The sequence below is a fragment of the Choloepus didactylus genome, chromosome 2 (assembly GCF_015220235.1).
Source record: "Choloepus didactylus isolate mChoDid1 chromosome 2, mChoDid1.pri, whole genome shotgun sequence".
Taxonomy (NCBI): domain Eukaryota; kingdom Metazoa; phylum Chordata; class Mammalia; order Pilosa; family Megalonychidae; genus Choloepus; species Choloepus didactylus.
Window position 1 is genome coordinate 159,235,434 of NC_051308.1, and position 20,894 is coordinate 159,256,327.

At 32.2% G+C, this 20,894-nt stretch overlaps 1 protein-coding gene across 1 annotated transcript in view; it reads right to left on the bottom strand.

Annotated features, from left to right (window-relative positions):
* PRKACB (protein kinase cAMP-activated catalytic subunit beta) overlaps nt 1-20,674 on the bottom strand; it is a 62,456-nt gene extending 41,782 nt beyond the window's left edge. The window contains 6 exon segments of the mRNA XM_037826777.1: nt 4,185-4,283; nt 4,285-4,314; nt 6,465-6,526; nt 10,746-10,769; nt 12,431-12,454; nt 20,448-20,674. Coding sequence (XP_037682705.1) covers nt 4,185-4,283; nt 4,285-4,314; nt 6,465-6,526; nt 10,746-10,769; nt 12,431-12,454; nt 20,448-20,454 — 246 coding nt within the window. The 5' untranslated portion in view covers nt 20,455-20,674.
* Nucleotides 20,675-20,894: the final 220 nt, after the last annotated feature.

Genomic DNA, 20,894 nt, shown 5'->3' on the forward strand with positions numbered 1-20,894 from the left:
AAAAACATCAGGAAAATTTTTGAGTGGGTAAGTGAAATGATATGATACAGTAAGAAAAGTTTGTTGGCAGTGACGAAGATGAACTGGTAGAAGGTGAAAAGTATGGGCCTGGGAAAATCAATTAAGATGTAATTGTGAATGCCCAGCTGGAATAAATGAGGGATCAAACTAGGTGTGGTAGAAAGGATCTTAGGGATGACAAATATATTTTAAAGAAAAAAATTAACAAGGGGTATAGGCATAGAAGTCAGATAAGCCTAGGTCAAATTGTGGGATTTTTTTTTACTAGCTGTTTGATTTTGTTACTTACAGAAGTTATCGGTATAAAGGGAGACTAATGTTACACAAAGTTGTTGTAAAGATTCAATGATACAACATATATTAAATGCCTAGCAATGCTTGGCTCATAGTATGGAGTGAATAAATGTGATTTCTTTAATTTCTGCACTGATTTTCTTCCTCTCACTCCAGACACCCTAAGAGTAGGGAAGCCAAAAAGAGTTAATTGAAAGCTTAGTTATTTTATTAACAGAAAAAGGGGGTTATTTGTAATAATGTACCACATCAATGCAAGGTGTTAATAATAGGGTAGTATATGGAAACACCGTATATTATGCATGATTTTTCTGTAAACCCACAACTTCTCTAATGAAAAAAAGAAAAGGGGGTTACTATGGAATTTAATTTTATTACTTATTGCTATCAAATTAAAGTAAATAAACTTGAAAAAAAATCAGAATTTAAATTCTTTCATACTGATTATGCACAGATCCAGAACACTGTGGTAACAGAAATGATTAAAAATGGCAGCTATTCTTCTGAGAAATACTCTTGTCATGATTTATCCATGAACTTTCTCAGGAATTTACTTAACATGTCATTGACTTATCTAAAAAGGAATTAAAAACTTCTTCCACATGAGTACTTTAATGCATAGAAATAGAATACTTTGTAAACCTCTTAATAAGTATGAGTAAAGTACATCCTATTAATTCTTTCAGAAAGATAACAAAATATACAACTTAAGAAAAATATAAATGTTGGATTTTTTTGAGTTTTGAGTATTTATTACTAGTTTTGAATATAATTTATTTAACTGTAAGTATATATGTTAATTTTTTGATAATTACTTTTTAATTTTTAAATTATTTTAAAAGTTATATTGTGGTAAAATATATATATAACATAAAATTTGTCATTTTAACCATTTGTAAGTGTATACTTCAGTGGTAGCAATTACATTCACAATGTTGTGCAAACTTCACCACCATCTATTTCTAAAACTTCTTCATCATTACAAACAAAAACTCTGTACCCATTAAGCAATAACTCCCCAATTTCCCCTGGTCCCCAGCCCTGGTAACCTGTAATTTACTTTCTGTCTCTATTAATTTGCTTAGTCTAAATATTTCACATAAGTGGAACCATATGATATTAGTCATTTTTGTGTATGGCTTATTGCATTTAGCATAATTTTTCCAAGGTTCATCCATGTTGTTGCATATATCATAACTTCATTCCTTTTTATGGCTAAATAATATTCCACTGTATGTATATACCGCATTTTGTTTTTCAGTTCATCTGTTGGTGAACACTTGGGTTGTTTCCACCTTTTGGCAATTGTGAATGATGCTGTGATGAATATTGTTGCCCACATATCTGCTTGATAGCAGCAATTTTAATGATAGGTTTAAACAAAAAAGATAAATCTGAAGTATTTTGTTGTTTTGCCACCAAGAGAAGTATGCAAGTCACTTCCGTTCCTTGAAACCCAATTAATTACTTCATCCAGAAAATGAGTGAAAGAACGAGATGACCTCTAAGAGCTCCATGCACAGATTATTCAATTTAGGTGTACAGAGATCAGGAAAGAGTTGAGATTGTTAGATAAGAGTAGGCAAGGAGAGAGTATAGAATAAGAAAAAAGAGAAAAAGGAATAGTACAGAGCTATGGGATTAGCCATCTTTAAAGGACAGGCAGAAGGTAAAAACAACAGGAAAAGGGACAGAAAAAAGAATCAAGAGAGGCAAGAGCATAATCAGGAAAGCATGAAGCCCTAGGAGATAAGGGACAAGAAAATTTCAAGAGCAGAGTTATATGCTCTAAAAATGTCAAATAAGATGAGCAAAATGAGTTCACTGGACTTGGTGGTTAGGTCACTAGGTTGGTGAGCCATGGCAGAGCCATCTCAATGGAGTAGCAGGAGGTAGGAGATAAATGAGGCAGCTAAATTTCTGTGGGTTGATGAATTAGTAGAAACTGAGTTGGTAGACAGAGTGATTAGTTTTTTCAAAAAGTATGGTTAGAAAAGAAATGTGAGAGAAGGCAGCAGACAAAAAAGCTCAATTAAATAAGTGTGTGTGATATTAGAAAGACTAACGCTAAAGGTTTGTTTTTGGTTTTATCTCCTAGGGCTTCATGCTTTCCTGATTATGCTCTTGCCTCTCTTGATTCTTTTTTGTTTAGAGAATAGACTGGAACCTCAGACAAGTCTAATTCTGTGCTGTCCAACACAGTAGCCAACAGCTACTTGAAATGTGGCCAGTCCAAATGAGATCTACTCTAAGTATTAAATACACTTCAGATCTTGAAAACAGTATGAAAAAAAGAATATACTGCAATAAGTTGTATATTGACTACATATTGAAATAATATTTTGCATATATGGGGGTTGAATAAACGTATTATTGAAATTGATTTTACCTGTTGTTTTTACTTTTTAAATGTGGCTATTAGAAAACTTATATTTAAGCTTCTCTTTTCCTATTTTCTATTTTCTTAGTAATCACTTAAAATTAAGGGAAGGAAAAGAAAAAAATGGGAAAACTTGTGGCTCTCATTATATTTCTAATGGACAGACTACTCGTTCAGTACTGTTTCTTTACAGTTTGCTACCTAAATCCCAATTAAACCACAAAGCCATTCTTAGAATAAAATCTTTAAAAGATAATATATCAAGATTTGCCCATTTTTTGTTTTCTCTTCCTTAACTTTAAGTGATCCATTAGGTACACTAATATATAAGTACTTTAAAATGTTTTATTAAAAAGTATGTAGGTTTTACAAATTTTCCCTTGCTTTAACTGACATTTAAAATTAACCAAATCCAGCACATTAAATAAGAGGTCTTCTACTGAAAACTAGACTTAGTCATTGTGCCAGTTTGAATGTATTATGTCCCCCCAAACACCATCACCTTTGATGTACTCTTATGTGGGCAGACCTATCAGTGTTAATTAGATTGTAATTCTTTGAGTGTTTCCATGGAGATGTGCCCCACCCAACTGTGGGTGATGACTCTGATTGGATAATTTCCATGGAGGTGCTGGCCTGCCCATTCAGGGTGGGTCTGAATTAAATTACTGGAGCACTATATAAGCTCAGACAGAAGAAGCAAGCTTGCTACAGCCAAGAGGGACACTTTGAAGAATGCACAGAAACTACAGATGAGAGACAGTTTGAAGACAGCTGCTGAAAGCAGACTCTTGCTCCAGAGAAGCTAAGAGAGGACAAATGCCCCAAGAGCAACTGAGAGTGACATTTTTGAGGAGCTGAAGCCTAGAGAGGAACGTCCTGGGAGAAAGCCATTTTGAAACCAGAACTCCGGAGCAGATGCCGGCCATGTGCCTTCCCAGCTAACAGAGGTTTTCCAGATGCCATTGGCCATTTTCCGGTGAAGGTACCCGATTGCTGATGCATTACCTTGGACACTTTATGGCCTTAAGACTGTAACTGTGTAAACAAATAAACTCCCTTTTATAAAAGCCAATCCATCTTTGGTGTTTTGCATTCCAGCAGCATTAGCAAATTAGAACAGTCATAAAATAAAATTACTAAATTTCAGTTACCTCTATCTAAGAATTAAGCCATTTGTTCCTGCATTTTTCTGCAAAGCAGCATGTAGTAGAGATACTTGTTCTTTACATACTGAATTCAATATTTTTTTAGTACACATATTTAGTACACATAATATAATTACATACAATTATTGAAATAATGATATACCCCATATACCTAAATTATTAACTACATATCATAGTCACAATAAAAAAGAATGAAAATTGAATAAACTGGATAAAATTATATGAAGCTGTCAATGTTAGGTTATTATATTGCCTCTGTTCAATAGTCTAGTGTTTAAAACTGAAATTTACTCTGCAGGGAAATGAGTGAATACACTAACCTTCTGCTTATCTAAGATCTTCATGGCATAATACTGTTCAGTGGCTTTATGTTTCACCAACATGACTCTTCCAAATGAACCAGTTCCAAGGGTTTTTTTTCCTTTCAAAATCCTCGAGCCCAGCATTACTCTACATATACATGAAAAAATAAAATAAACTTTAAAATTAGTTCTTATGAGAAGACTATGATAATTATAATAGCCCTAGTAATATATGATCAGAATGGATAACTATCCATTAAATAACTACTAAAAAACCATTGAGATTCCAGGTTCTATTTTCATTTGAATAAGAAAGGATCTATTATTTGGGAAGAGAATTTTATTGCAAAATAAAGCATAATGGCAATGGAAGGAAATCAGAGCCTAGTTGAAATATTAAAGGCCATATTCCAATATGCATTCTAATATTGGACTTCCTTATCTTAATAATTACAACCTGGCTAGAAATACACTGACAAAGACAGTTATGTAAGCCATATAGTCTTAATCAACTTGCAAATAATCACAACAACTAGGTATGCTGAGAGGGATCAGAGACCTAAACCTGGAGTTACCTGTGTGGAAAGCACTGTCTTACTTCATTTCTGTCATTATATGAACTTACAGAACTAGATAATAGCAGTATGAGAGACCCTAGTGGCTCTCTCTGATGTTGAAATAACCCAGTATCACCTAAAATAGTAACAATAAGGATAGAAGAGTTCTTCATTTCCACCAAGATAACCAAAAGTCAGAGTCTCAGAATAATAATCAGACTCGTCTTCTCTTTGAATAGATGTTTTGTTATGAACACTAGGGATCTTCTGGCTTTGACTACAGCATAAAAGTGAAGAGTTGGAGGCATCAATCTTTTGAATTTGTTGCTACCACAGCAAAACGAAAATAACTAGAAACAAATTATCTATGTGCTAAACACAACAAGTAGTAATTGCTGACCTATTTTGCATTTTCACTGCAAAAATGAGTCTTGGAAAAAAATATTTCCAAGGGCCAGTCTGTAGAATGTTTTAGCTTGAGAAAAATGTGATAAAACATGACTCTTGAATAGGTGAGGAATCTGGACAGCTATTGGAGTTCACTGTCATTGGATATGATCTTTATTACAAATCAAACTGTGCCTTTGGAAACAAATCATAGCTTCTTATTACATCATTGCAGAAAGAGTTTAGTAGCTTATCAGCAAATCTAAGCTTTTACTTATAAAACTTGTTTTCATCAGACTTTAATTTCATATTTCCAACAATTTTAAATTGCCTTGAGATTCTATATCAATGCAGAAAGAAAGCCTTATAATTCTGATTGGATTAATATTTAATTTCTGGTTTTATCAAGACAGATGTAATGTTTTAATATAGATACCAAACATTTATGCAAACTTCATTAGAAGACAACAGAATGTCTCTTTCTGCTAGCCACGCTTTCCTTTGTATAGTAAAAAAAATGCCATTTTCTCACCTTCCTTAATATTTCTTGTTATATAAAGTCTAATTATTTGTAATTATTAGAGTAACTATGTTTTAAATTATGTCATGCTCTAAATCTTCGTAATGATGGCATCTCTGTGAAACATTACATTTATTTTGAATTAAATATTCTTTAGTGAAATACTTGAAATAAAAACTTTTTTGTGCTAGGACAAAAAGTTTTCAAAATTTAATCTACAATTAAACTTCATTACTTATTTTCAACTCCAAAAAGAGTAGAGGAATATATATGAGAAAAATTTTTTGGAAAATACAGATCTTTCTTTTTATATACCATTTTTTTTTTTTAGATTTTAGTTAACTACTTAACTTACATACTTAAATTTTATTGTACATAAGTACTTATACAGAATTTACACATCAAAATGTTTGTAAAAGGATCTCTGTGTACTTGATATATTGCCAATAGCCAAGTACTTGTATCAAAAATATGAAACTGTATAACAGTACTCCTGTTGTCACAATTAATAAAACTAGTAAGTATGTTACTAAACGCATAACTCAAAATTACTATACTATTAGAAAATATCAAGAGTTTGTAGCAACTTGGAAGTATCTAAGTTTTTAATCAGGTATTGTACCAGAGATAAGTTCCTTCTCCAATTTAGTGATATATAAAATTATTAATTAATAAATCAAAACATAATGTTATAGCCAAATTTTCATTTTAAGCTTAAATTTACAATACTACTTGAAAATGAAAGTCTTAAAAGTGGTAAATTATTTAGGCAAGAACCATGATTTTACTTAACACAGCATTTTTAAGTCACAGAAAATTTTAAATATTCCTTACCGGAGTAGGATTTTCCCATTTTTTTAAGAAGTCTTCTTTGGCTTTGGCTAGAAACTCTTTCACTGAAAAAAATATATAAAAACAGATTTTTGTCTAGTAAGCATATTTATATTACATATAAAAATTCTTGTTTAAAATAAAAACAGACATGTCAACTATGGTTGTCATGAAATGTGTATTCCCAGCCATGATACACTAGATAGCTATTTAGTTTTTCTAAAAAAGAAGCAAACTTTCAAATACCTAAGGATCTCTAGTTCATTTCTTAATTTTTCCAGAATATTGTTATATAGAGATCACTTTGATAATTTCAAATCTAATAGTACAAATATTGCTCCTGAAACAGATCTGGAGGTAATGTAAAAAGGTCAGAAATCAATCCAGGACAAAATACTACTTGTAAATGAGTCATCAGTGATATTAACAGAGCCTATAAACACAAGAACTGAAAACATCTTGAGAACATGAACTTGTTGATTTGTGAAGTTTCAAAATAATTTATTTAGGTAAAAAGCTGCTTGCCAGGAACAAGGAATTGTGGTATTAGATTTGTATTCTCTCCCCTAAGGGCAGGAGAAAAGGACGACCATGGACTAAAACATAAAGGATATCCATGAAGACTTAACAACAAAGCAAAAAACAAAACTTACCACCAACAAAAACCCAAACAGCTTAAATATCTACTTTTAATTTGGAGTGAAAACTAAATGTCTGAATGTACAATTTTAAATGTGCACTAAAGTAAAGCAATTCAAAAATCAGATTTTATATAATGATCAGCCACATTATTTTATAGAACTGTGGTTTGAAGTTTTAGGTTTTTAAATTAAATGATAAATTATTTTAAAGGGTCCACTTTTTTCATTTTCTTTCCACAAAGTTATTAACAATGCTTCTGTTTATAAAACGACTTCAGGTGTTTTAAAACAAGTGATAGGGAAAAAGTTCCAGAGAGAACATTTTGTTAATGTATTCTTGTTCCTATAATTAGGCATGAGAATAAAACTTGACTGCACAAGAGGTAATTATTTTAGTGTTTCTTTTTGTCTAGAAATTCCCAATATTTCTCTAATATCTGAATCTATAAATGAAGAATAAAATAGGATTTAAATAGCATTGAAATAATAAAAAGCTAACACATTGTAAAGATGACTTTGGAATTTATTTGGAGTTTAGTGTAGACAAAGTGAATTGGAGTGGCACACTGGCATTTATTTCAGAAATACTAAGAGGAGGATGATGATGATGATAAAAGGACAGCAATTAAGTGGAAGCAAGGAATTCACAAGTCCTTTAATATGATCACCTAATGATGCACTTTATTAAAGTGAGGCATTTTTTACCTTACGCATTTTTATTTCCTACCAATATAATACTTTCGGCAAACTGTCACTAACCAAAGAGGCTGGTGAAACATATATTGGCATACTAAATATTTTGACATTTCAAAATAGTAATGATTGGCTCCAAGAGCAGACAGCTTTTAACTGACAGTAGAGCAAGCATTTCTGAAGACATTACTTTACTATTTATATAAATTGTCACTTGCATTTAGCTGTGACATACTTTCAAAATATCTATTTTAGAAAATTTGAGAAAAATAATTTTTAAAATTAGAGCTTTCCCATTGTAAAATCTCATCCACCAAAATAATGAATCGAATAATTGCACCTAATTATCCAAATATGATCTAATTTCTCCCAGGGATGGAGAACTCTTACATTTGCTTTGAGTTCAGTAAGGTTCAAGTTATCCTAATTCTAAAAGGTAACATAACTGCTTACAACTGAAAAAGAATGAGTTTATAGATTTTTTTTTTTTTTTTTTTTTTTGCACAGGGAGCAGACATATCTGCACTTGGCATTGATTTGAGAGTGGGGACTATAAAATAAATCAAAAGCATAATTTCTTGCTAAATGCAACTGGTGGCTTTTAAGAAACAACTTGAGATTCCCAAAATATACCTTTGATTTCTTTTGAAAAATATTTTTAATATCTTTTATTTATAGAACTTGCACAGCAAATTGCAATGTAAACTCTCCAGATGCTTACAATAGTGCAGATAATTTGGGGACAAGGAAGAGAATCAGGGAAAGAAAAAATATCCCTAACATCTCATTTCTGCTTCTTTTGCTTCATGCAAAGTGGATCTGGAGTTAAGAAAAAAAGAACAGGTCAAAGGAAGAACTGGCAGTATTTGCCAAAGATGGTTAGTGGAAAAAAAAATTTCTTTTCCTTGCTGGTGAATGAGCTAGAGGAAACATTTCAAGTACTTCTTAATTTCACTCACTAATAGGATATTCAGGAAATTCTTTGGAATATTCTCTGTACTCATTAACATTACCAGTGTACTGTCAAGTAACAGTAGAAAGTAACTTTTCTAATAATGATCTTACGTGAAAATTACCAGAAATGGGAATGAATCAATGATATTAAATTTTGTGAATCATTTTAACAAATAAAGGGATTCCTTTTAGGGTAAGGATGAGCATTAATTATAATGTCATTAAGTAGCTTCATGAAGAAAATTTTATTCCAGAAAAACTTCCTGTGACATAAATATATACATACACAGACAAAACCCCTAGTTTGTATGTGCACTATTCAGATGCAAAGGCAAACATAGTTAACTCTTTGTAAAAAGAAAAGTCAACCAAAATATATCTCATAAATAACAAAAATAAAATATTTCACAATATGCTGGATCATGAATAACCCTAAAACAATAGGCTATCCAGAACCACATGTATTGGCTTTCAATTTTACTGTTTTGAGAAAGCTGTGGATTTAACTCTCTAAATGCTTTTAATTAAATTATTAATTTTAATTAAATTATTTAATTTAAATTATTAATTTTAATTAAATTATTTAATTATAATTTCTATCCATTGACATAAGGTGTTGGCATATGGAGATCCCTATAATGTTTATTCTCTGAAGTTCTCAATTATTAAAGTTTTCTTGTGTTCTAATATTTAATCCATATCCTATATTTTGTCATTTCAACCACTGTGATGTACTGAAACAGCCACAGGTTTTGGAGGTTGGCACATCTGAGTTAGACTACTGGCTCTAACACTTCCTAGCTATCTATATAGCATCCTACAGTGATTAGTAGCTCTCTTTAGGAAAAAATACTTCAGAGAAGGATTTTTCTGTAAATATATTTTGCTCTGTACTTGATCAATAATGGACCAATTAGGTACTCCAAAAATGAAAAAGATACAAAAACTTTCTTCCCAAGAGAACACATTCTCCATTATGTTTATTTTACAAATAAATTTATTTTGTCTTCAGTTTGTATCACTTCAAAAGTCTTTTACATTGGGTTCCAAGGAAAAATGAGAATACCAAATGAATCTATATGTTTACCTAGGGTTTGTTTGCAGGAACATTCACCCACATTGATGAGATGAAGAAAAAAGACAATTTTTATGCATTTCCACAAGTTCATAAAAACACAAAACTTAATACTATCTCCCTAAAATATTTGAACATTTTTATACACAGGACATGGTTTAAAAATCAGATGACAAAGTTCATTTTAAACACTAGGAAAATTAACTAAAAATTCAACTTTATCCTATATAATTCATATAATTTCACAATGAATTATGAATGTTATATTAATAACATTTAGCAAATATTATTTATTAGGCATTTTTGAGTACTGTGTTAGGTAAACTAGATTACTGTTTATTATAACAGAGCACATTGTTACAGTATGCATCATCCAATATTTAAAAGAGGCTATCATTCATGTTTTGTAAGAAGAATTTAGAAATATATTAAATACAGATTATAACTGGTCTAGGTGTTAAGTATTTCAGTCACTTTTTAATGAGATAAGTTTCACTTCCCTCTTTTATATCAATAAAAGCACAACTCTATTTAACTTGCATTCAGTATATCTCAGCTAAAAGAATGAAAACAAAATACAATATAAACTTCCTAGGATAAGTACCCGATTAAAATATTAGTTGTCTCATTCAAAATTTACAACAATATACTCTCTTTCAAAAACCATTCAGTACAACTCTCACTGCTTTATCACTCTATTTGTTGTTTCCAAAATATCACACAAAAAACTGCAATATAAGACATTTCTACAGATAGAACCCAAGATAAAACTAAACCAACCATTTCTTCAACCAACATACTTTATTAACTCACTATACATTATAAAAATATAGCTTTATGAGGAACAAAGTAATATGCAAACAACCAACTAAAATTTTTAAAGGTAATGTTACATTTGTTCTATAAAAAGTATTTGCCTACCAGATACTTCTGAAGAGGAGCAAGCTTGTGTTCAAAAATAAACAATGATTAAATGACACTCATAAAAACAATATGTTAGCATGAAGTCACCTATACACATTCTCCCAGAATATTACAAACAGAAATAAAATGTTAATATGGAAAATCAATTATTTGAATAGAAATTCTTAAATTAAATGGTAAAAATATAAATCAATAACTACCCTTTAGTGCCAAAATCTAACATCCTAATTTTCCTCAAAATAACAAATAAAAGAACTTTCAACTTCTATAGCAATAGTGCTTATAATATTAAGAAGCAAATATTAAAATACACATCCTGCAAGTTTTGCAATAACACATCTGAACTTCTGTTATTAGCTGAACTCTACTGTAAAAAAGACATTATGAATTATAACATCTTACTAACCCCCTTCTGAAAGACTTTAATGACTTTCAAGCATTCCACTCCCTTGGTGGTGGCTTAATAATCTTTTCAACAACCTTTACTGAGCACCTTTTAATGATGCCTGATACTGAGCTAAACTCTGGGAATAATACAAAGAACAAATACATCTCCAGTGTTAAGGAGAGGAGAAGCTAATGGGGAGACAGATGGACTATTACAATGTAATGTGATCAGGACCACAGTGAAAGAATTATAAGGTGATATGAAAGCTTGAAAGGAAACTTTTGGGTAGTAAGGTAAGGCATAATACAGTGCACAGCAGTTGTGCTGGATCTTGAAGGATAAAAAGTTCTCTTGGCAGATAATGTAGGGGAAGAAGACATTCTAGTCTGGTGATCTTATGTATTAAAAGCCATGGAGGAAGAACACAGTTTATCCAGGGAATGACAACTGACTTCTAATAACTACAGCAAAGGGTGTGAGTGTTCAAGAATAGTGTAGCAGATGAAGCACACTGGCAAACGTGCCAAATCAAGGAGGTACTTCTTTGCCATGGTGATGTTTTTAGATATGTGGGAAGGAAGGGGAAGTAGCTCACAGTCGCTGTAGACTCTATTCCTTCGGGAGACAGGAAGCAGGATCACTTAGGAGGGAGGGAGCCAGATACAGTAAGGATAGATGAGGGTGGAGGGTGGAGGCCTGGATATTTTAAAACATGATGGCTAGCCGTATAGGGAATGGGAAGGAGCTCTTCCTCTAAAATTTTCTATTAAGGAAAGACCAAGTATTTGATATCATAAGCAATTAATTGATTTTAATGGCATTTTTGTAATAGTTTAAAAATTTATTAATAAACAGATTATAATTCATGGGCTCCCTAATCTCTTTGCAACTAAATTATTTTCTTCTCCCTTCTTTACTTTAATAAAGACACTATTCTATTTAAGAGTTATTTAATGTATGCCAGAAAACACAAAACAGACTGGAAACTGAAATCAATTGCCTAAAAAAATACCAAATTCTATCAATAAATAATAGAGCAGTACAATCCCTTCCAAAACTCTGGAAATGTCTGTCTTCTGCACCTCTATTTCAAACACTCACTTCTTTAGAGCTCTCTATTTGCTATTTCTAGGAATGTCATCCCCCAACACGAACTGTATTACAAATATTTTCAGTAAGTAGAACTCATGGAAAAACTAAATATAAAATATACTAATTGCCACAAAATACCTCATAAAATGCAACTTACAAAAATCAAAGTAACAGAATTATTCTTTAAAAAGTGATTTCCTACCAGACGCTTCTGATGATTTGCGTGCTTGGCCGAAAAAAAAATAAACAGATTAAACATGTAAAATAACATATCCACAAGAAATTACTCATCCACTAATATATTACATATAGAAATAAAATGAACAAAATACTTGAGCACATGTACTGAAAAGTGTTTTACATAAGGATAACCACAAATTCTTTGGATAAATATTTTTTTGACCAACCAGAGCCCTACTCTGAGAACGTGTTTGTGAAGTATCATATTCTGTTCCTTTTATCTGAAAAGTAATTTTGTTCACTTTGCTGAAGAGCCACCATATTTAAGCATGCACATTCAAAGCAAATGCATTGTAACCTTAAAAATGCTAGTGGGTATAAAAAACAACTTTTACCTCTACAATTGTAATTGTGCAGTTCAGTGGAGGGATTATGCCTACTTTTGTTTTCTAAGCTATCAATTAGTATTTATACAAAGTCACAAACAAATGAGTGTTTGGAAATTAAATAGGCAATAAAAGCTACATTTTCTATTGCTATATTATTTTACTCCTTTCCTCTCCTTATGTTTTATTATTAATTCTTTATCAAGTCTTGGTTACAAGTGAACAGTGTAATTAACTGTCTCTTTTGCTGAATTGTTAAAAAAGCAAATATAAAATATTTTTAAAGAGACATATATTTAATGATAAAATTATAGAAAAAAATACATTTAGCTTATTGGAACAGTATCTATATGGACAAATGGACTCCCAAATAGTATATTCACTCACAACTAATCATATGTCATGATTTCTCTCCCAACTTGCTCTTTATCTGGAGATGTGTGGATTTGCTAGTCCATCCAAGCCATGTTTGACTGCAGATATTCCCTATAGAATATTGTAATGAAAACAAACTAAATTTAGAGCCATAAAAGTAATGACCCAGGTAATCTTTGAAATACTCTTTGAAATGCACTTTACTTCCTAAATTATTCACCAAGGCTTTTCCTCAGAGGAATATTGTATCTGCCACAATCATATACTTTGGATTTGCCAGGCAGCCCTGAATTCAAATATTCTATCTTGTTGCCAGATGGTATAGATCTAGGAGCAGATTACCTAGATGATAGGATATGCTCATTTCCACTTAAACTAGATGGTGACAAATGGTTCAATAAATGGTTGTCTAATTTACATTCCCACCAGCATATGAGAGTTCTTGATGCTCCATATCCTCAACAAAATGTCAGACTTCCCAATTTTTGCTTACCTAATGGGTATGAAATAGTATCTTCTTGTTAAAGTCTAGATGAATATCTCTTAGTAGAATTTATAATTTTTCTCCTAAAGGTCTTATATCTCTTTTTAGATTTATTCCCAGGTTATGTAGCACATTGGTTCCTACTGCAAATGGGAAATTTTTAAACATCACCTTTTCTGCTTGTTGCTGATGTACGGAACATAATGATGTTTACATATTGATTACATCTGGCAATCCTGTCAGACTCTTTTATTAATTCCAAAATAATATTGATAGATTCTTTTAAATTTTCTATGTTGGCAATCACACATCATGTGTGAATAATGGCAGTATTCTGTCCTCCATTTTTTTCTTGTCTTACTGTGCAGGTTATGAGTACCAGTGCAATGTTGCACAGAAACAATGACAGTGGGCATCCTTTTCCTATTCCTAACTTCAGAAAAACTGCTTCTTTTCCCATACTTGACTTGTAAAGCTATATGAGTGTGCTGGTTTGGATGTATTACGTTCCTCAAAATGCCATTATCTTTGATGCAATCTTGTGGGGGCCGATGTATTAGTGTTGATTGAATGTTTCCATGGAGATATGACCCACCCAACTGGGTGATGACTTTGATTGGATAACTTCCATGGAGGTGTTACCCAACCCATTCAGGGTGGGTCTGAATTAAATCACTGGAGCCATATAAATGAGGTGACAAGGCAGAAGGAGCTCAGAGTAACTGAGAGTGACATTTTGAAGAAGAGCTCAGCTAAGAGAGGACAAAATGCCCCAAGAGCAACATTCTGGAGAATGCCATTTTGAAACGCAACCTGGGAGCAAGCAGACACCAGCCATGTGCCTTCCAGGCTAACAGAGGTTTTCCAGAAGCCAATGGCCATCCTTCAGTGAAGGATTCCTTACCTACTGATGACTTACCTTGGACACTTTATGGCCTTAAGGCTATAACTGTGTAACCAAATAAACCCTCTTTATAAAAGCCAATCCATTTCTGGTGTTTTGCAAAAGGGTGGCATTAGCAAACTAGAACAACTAGATTCAAAAAATATATACTTAAGAATATTTCCTCTTTTTTCAATTATCTGGAAGATTTTGTACCAGATTGAAATTTTTGTTCCTTTAATGTTTCCCAGAACTTGGACTATACAACTGCCCAAGCCTAGTTTTACTTGTTAAGTTTTGAGTAAAAAATTTAACTTTGGTTCAATTTCTGAAATAGTTATAGTTCTAATCAATTCTTTAAAAAGTCTTTTCCATGAACCAATCTTTGACCATGATGTATCTTTATTTGCTATTCCAGTGGCTTTTGTTCATGCCTTTATCAGTTTTCATCTCCTTTAGATTAAACCATGCTGTGCTTTCCTAACTTGTTTACTTGGATGCTTACATAATGAATTTCTTTTTCTTTTGCTAATATAAGCATTTAAAATCTTTTCTCTAAATCTACCTTAGTTTCATCCCACAACTTCTGAAATGTAGTACAATTTTTAATTTGTATTAGGAATTTATTCTTGACCCATGAGTTATTTGAATTTTTTAATCTTCCAAATATATGCATCTGTGCATTTATTATTTGTTTAGTTAGGCTTTTATTATTAATTAAACTTAATTACGGTGTGGCTACAGACCATGGCCATATATCAATTCTTTGAAATTTGTTGAATATGCTTAGTTTATATAACCAGTTTTGCAGTCATTCTATGTATTTCTGTGTATCCCCAACTGCTTACTAAGAATTCCCTCTATATATTTATAGAACATATATTTATAATTTCTCCTTCTAAACCTATTAATTTTGTTTTAATAGGTTTTTCAGGCTCTGTAAGAGGTTCATATAAAGTTTTCATCTATTTTACACTCCTTTTTTATGCCTTTTATGTCAGTTTTAAGTGGTAGTGTGTATGTTGCAATTCTACTCTCTGACATTCCTGGAAGGATCTAATTCTGTTTTGTTTTTTGAATATCATTTGTAGTATTTGTGTGTGTGTATGTGTGTGCATGTGGATTGTGAACTCATGTTCAGTGGAACTTTACCTGAGGACACCTGTAGGCCTTGACTGGAGGATATATTCCAGCATGGTGTTTTGTATTAGCTTCTGCCTGTCATCCAGGGGGTGTTACCATCCTGGGACTGTTAAGATAATGTGTTTTATTGGAGCTTTCCAGACCACAGCATTAATACAGATTAAAATCTGGAACCTACATGAGGGGAGGCAGTTGATTATAAATCCTTAGGGATGGCATCCTGTGCACCTCCCCAGTTCCCAGGAATCAAAGACAAAGAAAATAAACTTCCTTGTTTTCTCCTTGTGCCAGTGGGGAGGTTTTATTCTATAATCTACTCTTTCACTGTGCTGGTTTTCCTTATCACATATCATCATGCTTCTCTTCTATTCCTGCCTGTCTCTTAGCCGGCTCTCTTCTCATCTCACTCTCTTGTTTTATATTCTTATCTTTCTTATCTTATTTCACAGACTCCATGTTCACTTGAAATTTTCAAGAAGTCAACACAGAAGCTATCTATAATTTCCTATGTTTATATCAACTTCCACAAATATTTTCTAAATGTAAGTACTTTCACTTCCTCTTAGAGACAGTCATTTTATCCTTCATCAGTGCATTATCTCTTTTATAGTTGCTATGTTGTTTTTCTTGTTGATTCATTCATTAACAAAGAAAAGCCTTTAAAAATAAGGTGGGTAGTTTTTCCTTGCATCCCCTCAATTCCTCCTTTGGTGTTGTTAGAATCAAATTTTCAAATCTTTTAGTTGACAATATTTATGTTATCAGTTAAATAACCCAGTGCTTCAGAAATGGGAAAGGAGTTACGACTATAGGGTTCTTTCCTGGTGGTGATACCCACCACAGCAGAGAAAAGCCCTGCTGTAACTGGACAAAAGGCCCACCTTTTAACTTGGAATAGCCCAACAAATTCTTGATTGACCCAATCTAGCTGTTTTAGAATGAAAATGATTAGCAGTGTTGGATCTTCTGCCCATCACAGTCTTTCTTTCTTATAAACCTCATCTCTCAAAATTATTGAGGGTGAAGCTGTTGCCTATTTCTTTTCCATGAAGGTATTTTACTAAAAGTAAAACTGTCAGAATTTTGGTGTCTGATTTTCAATCAAATCCTCCACATTACTGGGCAAGTACCTTTTCTTAATTCTAGGACTGACAGATGCATTGTTTTCCCAGTTGTGTGCTCTTATAATAATTTCAATCAGGATCTAGAAAGGGGAATTATTTAAATGCTTGTACTCAAGCCTGTAACTTTCCTGTAATTCATAGTAGATTAATGCCTTCTTCTATTTGCTCTCAAATAAGCTGGGTCAATAAGAGCTCTCACCTGGGATTTTGATGTAGTTATGTTGGTTAAGCACATGAACTAGGGGTACACATAAACTCTGAACCTGTGGGATGAGTAAGTTCCACCTTGTACTAGCAGTAGAGAAACCTATTCTACCCATAGGGAGGATAATAAAGGAGATACAAGCAGAAAAACAGAGTGAAAAAGTCATGGAGTCTGAGAGAACAAATCTGAGAAAGGTATTGCTACATTCCTTAAGCTTTCTAATTCCCAATTCTAGTCCTTGGTAAAGCCCAACTCTACTTTTTGCTTTTGAGCTCCATGAGATAACTGTGCATCCTGATAATGACTGCATCTTTTTCTGCTAAAGTCTGTTTGAGTAGGTTTCTATTCTTCTAATTAAAAGGGCCTTGATGAAAACATTTAAATTGATTTTTAAAGGGGTTCCTTTGGTATTTCTTTATAAAACATTGTTTGCTCAACAAGAGTAAAACTTCACAAAAAGAATTATGATCAAGAAAGAAAAATTTAAAAAGCATGGTTCTCTTCACATTTATAACCAAATATTATAAAGTTATGATTGGTTTAATTTAGTGTCTTAATCATTTTATCTGATTGCAGAGATGCTGCAGGAATGAAAAAAAGTAAGCACTATGATTTATCATGTTTTCTGAACCAAAAGAAAAAACCCACATGACTGATGTTTTTCATCGGTAATGAAAGAAAAGTGTTCAAATATGTAAAAACTATGTAATTTTTAGTCATTTGTTTATTCTCCAAATATCAATGGGTTGCCTATTATGTTTGGGGCACTGGCATAATTATTGGGAACACATAAGTGAAATATTATACTACCCTTAAGGAATTCACTTTAGAGATTGGAAACTGACAAATAAATAAATAATTTTGATATAAAGAATAATCGATATATAGTTTGGGAATACAGAGGATTAACCTAAGTCCTAAAGAGTCAATAATGGAGGCACTGAAAAGCATGGCCAGTTCTCAGAATTTTTACGATAAAGGCAATAAATATGGAAAGACAACAAGGAACTAAAGTACAATATGGCTAGACCTGAGAGTTTTATGAGGGAGATGCAAATAAAACTGAAAAGGTAGGCCACTGATCTTGCATGCCCTAAGGAGTTAAACCTTTATTTTATAGTCAAGAGGGAACAACTGAAAGTTTTTATGTTGGGTTAAGAAATGGGCATATTTGCATTTTTAAAATGGCAGTGTGGAAAACAGTACAGAGGGATATAAAACTGGAAGCTGGGAGACCAGTAAGGCAGTTATTGCAATAATATTGAGAAGAAATATAGAATGCCTGATCTAAAAGCATTCCCAGTGTGAGAATGGAAAGGAGGGAATGATTACTGAGATATTTCTGACTTAAGAATCAAAAGAACTTAATGAGTAAGTGCATGTCTGGGGTAAGGAACAAGTTAGGAATGACTACAAGGTTTCTGTTTTAAGTTCCTGCATGGGCAGTGGGACCATGAACAGAAACCGGAAATACCAAAAAAGGAGCAGACTTAAGGACGAGAAGAGAAAATCCACTTTTGAACTGAATCTTCAGGTAATGGCTGAACATGTGGGCATGGATGAGATCATTCATAGAGAACGTAGCATTAGAAGAGGGACAAAGATAGATTCCTAAAGGAAACTAACATTTAATAGATAGAAAGGAGAAAAAGAATAGTTATTTAACCAGAGAAGCACCACATACACATAAATACCACACATATAGCTGCTAAGGACTTAGATAAAAAGAACTAGCATTTGCTTATTTTTATGAATAAAATCATACTTCACTTGTAATTTTCCAAATTTAAAAATGCCTAGGGCATTTAACTATTTACAACATGAGTAAGATTAGTAAAAAAGGACAATCCTGAAAAAATCAGGATGTCTAGCTGTGATTACTAAGATTCCTGTGGTAGAAGAGACTATAAAGACAGGCTGATATGATCAAGTCCATCAAATACCATCTGTATAATCCACAGCTTCTTGAATATGAACCAATGAAAAATAAAGCAATACAGAAGGAACAACAATTTTCCTCACTTAAAAACAACGCATCCTATTATAAAACCTCCAGAACACCACACTGGTTACCTAATGATTCTACACTATATGCTGAACTTTCAAAGAGAAAACACACATTGGCCTGATTTACAGAAATCTAATATTTTCAATATGAAAAACAGGCATATTCAGTTTTAATATCCATAGAAGTCCTAAGGAATGTTAATATGTCTATTTGGTAATATTAGTCTAAATTTACAACAGTAGATCAGAAAAATCTACCTCAACAACAACAAAATAACAATCCAGTTAATTCTTAATATCTTGCATGCAAAATGTTTCTCTAAAGTCTTATATCAAAACCAATATCCCACAGTATTGAAGAGGTTTATGTTGTACTGCAACAGGATAATATTTATTGGCAATAATGAGGTAATTACCAGAAAAGGTTTGTTTACCTTCTCTGAATTCTATCATTATACTGTAAAACCTCATCTTTCTCAGGTTCTGAATTTCAATTTCCAAATCTTTTAAGTGTAAATTATAGGAGTGTTATGTTATCAGAGGAAACACATAACATATCTAAAAATATCTGAATCAAGCTTAATTTAAAAACTTTCTCTTTTATAGTTAAGTGAAAATATGATAATGAATGATGTTCTAAGCAAATATTTCTCACTCCAACAACAGGATATCTATTTTTAGCTGAAGGTTTGGCTTAAAGTGAACAGCTTTTACCCTACGATAAACTGCAGTATATACTGCAGTACATTTCCTCAAAAAATACTTTTGGAAATGTTTAGGAAAAAAAACATATTAAAATAACAAAAAGGAGACGAACATAAATACACTTATTCTGGCAAATTATTTCTTCTCAAAAACTGTTTCTTAAAAATTTTTAACAAAGCTTCCAAGCCTGAAATGCATATATTTATTTCATCATCAAACCCCTATTTCTCAATCAATTATAGCTAAAAGCAATCAATAAATCATTTTATAGCATCTTGTTTTCAAGATCCATAATTTTTTATATAATCAAAAAGAAGCTAACAGAAATTAATATATATAATCAAAAAGAAAGCTAATCAAATGAAAGTTAAGCTAATTATCTTCAGGATCTGATAGTTAAAAAAAAAATCCCCTCTTAACATGGGTCTTTTACTCACCAATTTATAACACAATTAATAACAATGGTACCTAATGAATACAACAAATCAAACCATAAAGAAAATTAGAAACTGATTATTGGTATTGACTAGAGGTACTAATTGTTTACAGTTGTCAATGGCTTTTAAAAAACAATTTACTACTATGCCTATTTGCAAAAGCATAAGCATAAAATGTAATTCACTGTAATTCTAGCTTCACAACTGTCCCTTTAAAAATAATTTTCCCCTTACAGTTAAATTTTTTAAAAAAAATTATAGCTGTACAGTCTCAGAGAGAGCATACTTACCACTCATGATGAAAACCAACCTTTCCAAAACATATTGCTCAAAACAACAATCCAACAGCAAAGGGAGTTATGCTAATCTCTAGAGGTAGAAGAACTAATGGTGTAAACACATACACTGGAACATGCAGCACACAGAAAATGAAAAGAGCTTTCTTTGTTTTAAAACGAAAAGCCCCTAGAAGCAAAGCATAACTGCCCAGCATGAGATATCACCAGTAAACACCAGATTAATGCCAAATACATGTATAATTAGATTTCTTACTAATTTCTCTCAAGCTAGTTATCCTTGCTTCCTTCATATACCACTAGAACAACTCAAAATGGCAGGGAGAAAATGTTCGAAGCAGGATGTATAAGATGCTCTCAATTATATCAGCATGAGTTGTTACCACGGCAACATTAGACCAGAATTATCGGTTCACTTGTAACCAAGGAGTAGCTTTTTTA